At 52.5% G+C, this 8,797-nt stretch overlaps 1 protein-coding gene across 1 annotated transcript in view; it reads right to left on the bottom strand.

Annotated features, from left to right (window-relative positions):
• Positions 1-8,797, bottom strand: part of FBXL19 (F-box and leucine-rich repeat protein 19) — a 24,037-nt gene that overhangs the window by 9,087 nt on the left and 6,153 nt on the right. The window contains exon 8 of the mRNA XM_011933658.1: positions 8,689-8,795. Coding sequence (XP_011789048.1) covers positions 8,689-8,795 — 107 coding nt within the window. The remainder of the gene's footprint in view (positions 1-8,688; positions 8,796-8,797) is intronic.

Genomic DNA, 8,797 nt, shown 5'->3' with positions numbered 1-8,797 from the left:
AGGCTGGTCTTGAACTCCTGAGCTCAGGCGATCCTTTCCTTGGCCTTCCAAGGGAAGCTGTCTCTTGCTTCCCTCCCTGCCCTCATGACTCTGAAAGGCTTTTCCTTGCAGAAGCCCTGGGCTGGGGCCATGATTCCCAAGCTCCAGTATTTGCTGTTCACTTATCTGCATAACATGATTTATCTTTGAATCATCTCCTCTTTGCACTTAAAACCAGTATTCTTTCCCATAAATATGTTAATCTTAAAAATAAACACAAAAGGCTGGGCTGGGTGGCTCACGCCTGTAATCCCAGCACTTTGGGAGGCCGAGACAGGTGGATAACAAGGTCAGGAGCTCCAGACCATCCTGGCTAACACAGTGAAACCCCGTCTCTACTAAAAATACAAAAAAAAAAAATTAGCCGGGCATGATGGTGGGCGCCTGTAGTTCCAGCTACTTGGGAGGCTGAGGCAGGAGAATGGCGTCAACCTGGGAGGCGGAGCTTGCAAGCGAACCAAGACTGCACCACTGCACTCCAGCCTGGGCGACAGAGCGAGACTGTCTCAAAAAAAAATAAATAAATAAAACAAAATAAACACAAAAAAACCAGACCAGAGTTATTAAATCCTAGCCAGGTGTTGCCATTGCTTTAGGCTACTACCTGAAGACTACTTTTGTTAAACAGGGAGATAAGTATCAGAGAAGTGTTAGAAAAAGCACCCAGTGGAGAAGACTTCCTTTCCAAAACTCACAGAGGGAGTAAGCCATACTTTTGTGTCACTGAAAAATGCCAGGCCTACTCCAGAGGCCCAGTGTGTTGTTTTATTATTTTTTTGAGACAAGGTCTCACTCTGTCGCCCAGGCTAGAGTGCAGTGGTGCAATCATAGCTCACTGCAGCCTCCAACTCTTGGGCTCAAGTGATCCCCCTGCCTCAGCCTCCCACGTAGCTGGGACCAAAGGTATGCTTAGCTAATTTTTTCTTTTTAAATAGAGATGGGGGTCTCACTATATTGCCCAAGCTGGTCTTGAACCCCTGGGCTCAAGCAATTCTCCTGCCTCAGCCTCCCAAAGTGCTGGGATTACAGGCGTAAGCCACCGGGCCCAGCCCTGGTGTGACGTTTTAGAGAAGGCTGAGGGCACAGACACCAAGGCTTTAGTCCAAACACCTTCACCCCTCTGCCACCCGCTCTCCTGTTCCCTCCTACCGTCACCCTGCTTTTCTGGCATTCTAGCCTCTCCCTCTCCTGATTCCTTCCTCTCAACTAATAAACATCTGCAAATCTCTCCAATTCAAAACATGAAAAGGAAAAAAACCAACTCACACCCGACCCAGCTTCTGCCCCTAGGTCCTGCCCCTTTGCTCTTTCAGTGAGCAAGAAAATCGGTGACATCTGCCACATCCAAAACCTCTCTCTGCCCACTGTGACCCCGCCACAACTGTCACCACTTCCTAGAAGCCACTTCCCTTCCACGGTCCACAGCTGAAAGGAAGCCCCTTTCCCTGGGGGCGCCCACAGGCCCCCAACTGTGTTTCTGTATCATACTGCACAAGGGCCAGGCCACACACTTGCCCACCTACAGACACAGTGCTGTCTAATGCCAACACGTTGTGGCACATGCTGTGCCTCTGCCAGAAATGCCAACCCAGAGCCTTCGTGGCTCGGCTCCAGTGCCTCCTCTTCCAGGAAGTCTCCCACACCCTTCCTTGGCTGGAGCTCATCAGTCCCCCTGCTCTTGTACAACCAGGACACTGGGATTAAACCTCAGAGGGGCAATCAAGAGTCACTGAGGGCTGACTGTCTGGCTTCCACTGGGCACGGAGGAGGCAAAGATGACAGGTTCCTGCCATACAGTCAGAGAGATATGGACAGTCCACAGTAACTGAGGCGACAGGTGGCATGGTAAGAGTCACCTCAAGGACTGGGTGGGGGAGCCTCCTGGGGGGACAATGCCTGACCTGAGACTCCAAGGAAAGCAGCAGTTACTTCAGCAAGGGGAGGGGGAGGAGGGTGTCTGTTCCAGATGGGGAAGAACCCGTGTCCAGGCCCACGAGAGACAAAACGGAGAGCTCTGGAAACCCCAGGCCACAGGAACTCATCATCATAACCAGAGTCATGCTGATCACAGTAACTTCAGCACTACTAACCAGCCATTATCCAGGGTTCACTGTGTGCCAGGGACTGTCCCATGCATTAAGCACTGAACCTCACACCAGCCCTAGGAGGTCAACATTACCATTATCATCTCCTTTCTACAGTAAAGAAAATAAGGCAGATGGGCGCAGTGGCTCACGCTTGTTAATTCCAGCACTTTGGGAGGCCAAGGCGGGCGGATCACGAGGTAAGGAGTTCGAGACCAGCCTGGTCAACATAGTGAAACCCCGTCTCTACTAAAAATACAAAAATTAGCTGGGTGTGGTGGCACGTGCCTGTAGTCCCAGCTACTTGGGAGGCTGAGGCAGGAGAATCACTTGAACCAGGGAGGCGGAGGTTGCAGTGAGCTGAGACCATGGCATCCCACTCCAGCTGGGTGTCAGACTCTGCCTCAAAAAAAAAAAAAAGCTGGGTGCAGTGGCTCACGCCTGTAATCCCAGCACTTTTGGAGGCCGAAGCGGGTGGATCATGAGGTCAGGAGATCGAGACCATCCTGGCTAACACGGTGAAACCCCATCTCTACTAAAAAAAAAATACAAAAAATTAGCCGGGGATGGTGGCAGGCACCTGTAGTCCCAGCTACTCAGGAGGCTGAGGCAGGATAATGGCGTGAACCCGGAAGGCGGAGCTTGCAGTGAGCTGAGATCGCACCACTGCACTCCAGCCTGGGCGACAAAGCGAGACTCCATTTAAAAAAAAAAAAATTAGGCCCAGAGAGGCTGAGAAACGTATTCAAGGCACCACAACTACCATGTGGTAGGTAGCAGAGGCAGGGTTCCACCTAGCCAGCCTGGGTGGAAAGCCTGAATTCTGAGGAGAGAAGAGGCATGGGTGGAGCTGCAAAGGAGGGATGGGGCAGGGTGTCATGTCAAGGAGGGCTGGAACGCCAGGTCACAGACTGTCATGGTCACTGAGCCCAGAGCTGAGGATGTGAGCTGTGAGGATCTAAATCCCAGCTCTGCCACCTCCAGGCTTTGGGGGCCTCAGGCGAGTCACTCGCCCTGTGTGGGCTTCCATTTCCCAAACTGTACAGTGGGGTGAGGAACAGCGCTTCCTTCAGAGGTTGCTGCGGCAAGGAAGGGACGCAGTTCAGGGAAGTGGTTGGTGCAGTCAGGGGGCCCAGTTCATGTCCGTATGTCCAACAGGACTGCGATGGTGGGTGTCTGTTGTGAAGGTGACAGGGAGCCACAGGTGGGTTCTTTCTAAGCTGCAGAATGACACTGAGACAAGAGGCAGGGAAAACTCTAAGAGCCAAGGTGTGCCATCGTCCCAGAGACATGTGGCTTGATGCCAAAGTCCCCTAACCCATTCACTTCCTCCTGGACTCCAGCTACCCTACAATGAGTCCTCTCCTACTAGGCTGACCTGCAAAGCCTCAATTCCAATCTTCACCATCCCTCTTGCAGAAGCTCCCGCGAACAAAGAGTTGGACCAGCCCTTACTGCCCCTGAGGGCTCACAGCCCCTAGGCCTCCAAGCACTGCCAGTTCCGCCCTCCTGGAGGTCACTGAGCCCCAATGCCACCACTGTTCTCCAATCTGTCCACCTCCAGGCCCTACCCGACCATGATCACCTTGGGTTCCAGTCCCTTCCTCGCCGCCCTCTCTCTATCCATGTCCTCAAAAGCCCCAACCCTCTTCCTTGCAACTCAACAAACCCTGCATGCCTCCCCTGCCACCCTCTCTCCACTCTTCACTCTTAAGGGATCACTTCACTTTCCAGTTCCAAGAGAAGATGGAAGCCACCAGACAGGAAAGCCTGCAGCCTCCTGCTCTCCCCTACACATGCTTCTCCAGCGCCACCCTCTGTACATCTTTCCACCCTGCATCCTGGTTTCCTCTCCACTCATTCGCGAAGAGGATCTCACTGCCCACTGTCCGCCAGGTGCCATTAGACACCAGGGACACAGAAGGAACAAACAAATCAAGTCCCTGCCTGGGAGCTGATGCCCTCGACTCCATTCATTCCGGCTTTGGACCCCCCTCCACCCCCAGAGCGCAGCCAACGACCCAAGGCCTCCTGATAGCAAAATACAACCACCACTTCCTGGTCCTTGATCTCCCACGGCCTCTCGCCAGCATCCACCTCTGCTCACCACATTCCCTCCTGCCTCACTCTCTACTCAGGGGCACACCTCTGGATGTGGGCTCCTCCTATTCTCTGGCTAGGCTCTTACTCTAACTCACAAGTACTGATGTGTGATCTTTTGCCCTCTTCATCAAAGCTGCTTGGTTTGCTACCTACAGGCTGAGAATTCCCAAACTTGTATCTTTCTCTTGAGCATCAGACCCACACTTCCTGAGCACACCACACACGTCAGTCATCTGAGCTCTTTACCCTCACCGAACCTGCTCCTTCTGAGCCTGGGGAATGATGCTGTTGCCCATACAGGCTCCTGGGTCAGAAACTCACCTGAGGGTTACCCTGCTGTCCCCACTGCCAGTTAGTCACCAAGTCCAAGCCATTCCACTTTTTTTTTTTTTGAGACGGAATCTCACTCTGTTGGCCAGGCTGGAGTGCAGTGGCTCGATCTCGGCTCACTGCAACCTCTGCCTCCCGAGTTCAAGCGATTCTCCTGCCTCAGCCTCCCAAGTAGCTGGGATTACAGGCACCCACCACCATGCCCAGCTAATTTTTGTATTTTTAGTAGAGAGAGGGCTTCACCACGTTGGCCAGGCTGGTCTCGAACTCCTGACCTCAGGTGATTCGCCTGCCTCAGCCTCCGAAAGTGCTGAGAATTACAGTCATGAGCCACCGCACCGGGCTTTTTTTTTTTTTTTTGGAGACAGAGTTTCACTCTTTCTGCCCAGGCTGGAGTGCAGTGGCATGATCTCGACTCACTGCAACCTCCACTGCCCAAGTTCAAGTGATTCTCCTGTCCCAGTCTCCTGAGTAGCTGAACTACAGCCGTGTGCCACCATGCCTGGCTAAAGTTTTTGTATTTCTAGTGGAGATGGGGGTCTCACCATGTTGGCCAGGCTGGTGTTGAACTCCTGACCTCAGGTGATTCACCTGTCTCGGCCTCCCGAAGTGCTGCGATTACAAGCATGAGCCATCATGCCCGGCCCAAGCCATTCCACTTCTTAAAAAGTTCTTACGCCGGGCGTGGTGGCTCATGCTTATAATCCCAGCACTTTGGGAGGCCGAGGCGGGTGGATCACCTGAGGTCAAGAGTTCAAGACCAGCCTGACCAACATAGAGAAACCCCATCTCTACTAAAAATACAAAATTAGCCAGGCATAGTGGCGCATGCCTGTAATCCCAACACTTTAGGAAGCCAAGGTGGAAGGATCACTTGAGGCCAGAAGTTCAAGACCAGCCTAGGTAACAGCAAGTCCCCGGTTCCTGCAAAAAGTTTTAAAAATTGGCCAGGCACAGTGGCATGTGCCTGCAATCCCAGCTACTCAGGAGGCTGAGGCAGGAAGATTGCTTGAGCCCAGGAGGTTGAAGTTGCAATGAGCTATGACTGCACCACTGCACTCCAGACTAGGCAACAGAGAGAGACCTCTGTCTAAAAAAGAAAAACAAAACAAACAAACAAAGAAAACAAAAGGCCTGGCAAGGTGACTCACACCTGTAATCCAAGCACTTTGGGAGGCCAAGGCAGGTGAATCACCTGAGGTCAGGAGTTCGAGACCAGCCTGACCGATATGGCAAAACTCCAGCTCTACTAAAAATACAAAAACTAGGCTGGGTGTGGTGGCTCACGCCTGTAATCTCAGCACTTTGGGAGGCTGAGGCAGGCGAATCACCTGAGGTCAGGAGTTCGAGACCAACCTGACCAACATGGTGAAACCCTGTCTCTTCTAAAAAAGTACAAAAATTAGCCAGGCGTGGTGCTGTATGCATGTAGTCCCAGCTACTCAGGAGGCTGAGACAGGAGAATTACTTGAACCTGGGAGGCGGAGGTTGCAGTGAGCAGAGATTGCGCCCAGGTACTCCAGCCTGGGTGACAGAGCAAGACTCCATCTTAAAAAAAAATTTTTTCGGGCATGGTGGCGGGCACTTGTAGTCCTAGCTACCTGGGAGGCTGAGACAGGAGAATCACTTGAACCTGGGAGGCGGGGGCTGCAGTGAGCCGAGATCACACACTGCACTCCAGCCTGGGCGACAGAGCAAGGCTCCGTCAAAAAAAAAAAAAAAACAGTTATTGCAAATCTTTCCCCACTGCCGCTGCTTCTGTGCCCAGACCTGGCAGAGCCTCCTGAGTGGTTCTGCTGTGCCCCCACAGGCCCCTGCCCTCCCTGGCTCTTGTCCTTTTCATTGAGAGGTGCCATCTGATTATTTAGTACCCTCCAGGCACTGTGCTGAGGGCTTTGCAGGAATCACTTCACTTAACCCCACAAGGTGAGTATTCATACAAACCCAGACCGCAGATGAGAAAACCAAGGCCTCGAGAGGTATGGCTCTCCACACATGGCCACGCAGCCAGTGAAACCCAAGGATGCGGACTCCAGGGCCTACACTGGGAGCCACTGCCTCTCGCTTTGTCTGCTTCAGGCCACACATCTCCCGTTGAAGCAGAAATTAGGTCCCTTTCAGTCTGGCTCCCACATGCCAGGCACAGAGTTGGCCTTGAAGGGGCCTCAGCAAACATTTCCTTGATTAGTACATGAGGCGGGTGTCATCCCCTGCAACTTCTGTAACTATCTGCTTCTATGTTGCAGCTTAACTATATGCTCCTCAAGGGCACAGATCTACATTCTGAGGCCTAATATGCTGTGCTTTCAGCAACTATTTGCAACTAAGTAAATACTGGCTACAATGAGAGCTCTTTCTCAGTAGTTCCTATTTCTCAGGTACTGTGCTCAGTTCTTCCTGTGTATTAGCTCAAGAAAACACTATGCAAGAGTGTTGATTATCTGGTTTTTCAGATGAAGAAACCAAGGCACAGGAAGTTAAGTGACTGGCCTAATGGTTTATAGCTTCATCAGCTGTAACCATAACTGGTAGCTCATGCCTGTAATCCCAGCACTTTGGGAGGCCGAGACGGGCGGATCACGAGGTCAGGAGATCGAGACCATCCTGGCTAACACGGTGAAACCCCGTCTCTACTAAAAAATACAAAAATCTAGCCGGGCGAGGTGGCGGGCGCCTGTAGTCCCAGCTACTCGGGAGGCTGAGGCAGGAGAATGGCATAAACCCGGGGGGCGGAGCTTGCAGTGAGCTGAGATCCGACCACTGCACTCCAGCCCGGGAGACAGAGTGAGACTCCGGCTCAAAAAAAAAAAAAAAAATACAAAAAAAAAAAATTAGCCGGGTGCGGTGGTGGGAGCCTGTAATCCCAGTTATTCAGGAGACCGAGGCAGGGGAATCTCTTGAACCTGGGAGACAGAGGTTGCAGTGAACCAAGATCGTGCCACTGCACTCCAGCCTGGGTCACAGAGTGGGGCTCCGACTTTAAAAAAAAAAAAAAAAAGATTCTGTCGCAGGCAATTTGCCTTCAGAGCTTACACTCTGGTACTTTTGGCTGCACAATCTCTGCAGATACCAGAAGGCACCAGTGGCCCAGAGCTGGTCCCAAAAGAAGACTAGAGTTTGAGTTCAGCCATGAACTTGTACTGTAACTTCAGGTGTCCCTTTTCCCTCATAGGGCTGCCATTATGAAGGTCAAATCAGCTAACCCTGGTGCAGCGCCCAACAGGCAGCCTGGTCCCAGCTACAGCGAGTCCCTGGGAAAGAGCCTGATGGCCTCGTTTATTGCAACATTTCTTGGGCACTCACACCGCCCTTTGTCCCGTGCTAGGGACGTGAAGATAAAACAGACACAGTTATCTGCTCCCACCCCAGCAACTGACGGGAACATGAAATGAGTAAATGAATGAAGGCTTGTCAACACGCCGAAGGCCTCTGTGTGCTCTATGAGGGGAACAGTGCACTGTGGGAGTTTGATGGAGAGAAGGAGGAATTTTGTTGGGGGCGAGATCAGAGAAGAAGACAAGAGGCTCGGGAGGATGACCGACATTTCTAATCGAGGCTGCGGGGCTGGGGGATGGGCAGAGGGTGTTAGTGGTGGCTCCAGGGCAGAAGGAAAGCAGGAACTGAGTCAGGAGGTTCAAGCCTGGCTGTCTTTCGAGGGCAGGGGCAGCCCAGCACATGGCGTTCTCCTATGTGAATGGAACCAACCATCAGACTGTTTTCGGAAGTGGCAGTATGAGAAGTGACAATGCGGTACAGCGCTCAGTGCTATACACACACCAGACACTCAATATAATCGCTACTATCAGGAGGAAAAGCACGGGAGCGAAAGGGCCTAGGTTCCAAGGCCTGGTTCTACCACCACTTCCCTTCCACATGACCTCGGGCCTCAGCTTCATCTGAAAAAGGGGAAAATAACCTCTACCTCAAAGTTGTCTGGGGGGTTACATAAGCCCATAAGTGCAAAGTAACCTGCACATGGTAAACACAGAAGGATGCACTGTAATCTGTACACCCTAGAGAAGTATCCCCAATATAAAAGCAAGGCCCAGAGAGGGCCAGAGACCTACCGCAGGTCACCCAGCAAGCGGGAAGCCTGCTGGCCACGGAACGCAGGCCTGTCCAGGCCACTCACCAGCGGCTCCAAGTTCGGCAGACTCGCATGCAGATACACAGCTCCCGTGGCCCAAGGTGCTGGAAGACGCGAAGCCAGGCGGCCCGGGGCAGGGGGTGGTCGGATCCAG

The sequence above is a fragment of the Colobus angolensis genome, unplaced genomic scaffold, assembly GCF_000951035.1.
Source record: "Colobus angolensis palliatus isolate OR3802 unplaced genomic scaffold, Cang.pa_1.0 Scaffold128, whole genome shotgun sequence".
Taxonomy (NCBI): domain Eukaryota; kingdom Metazoa; phylum Chordata; class Mammalia; order Primates; family Cercopithecidae; genus Colobus; species Colobus angolensis.
Note: the sequence above shows the minus strand (reverse complement) of the source record. Positions and strands in the feature narration are given on the sequence as shown.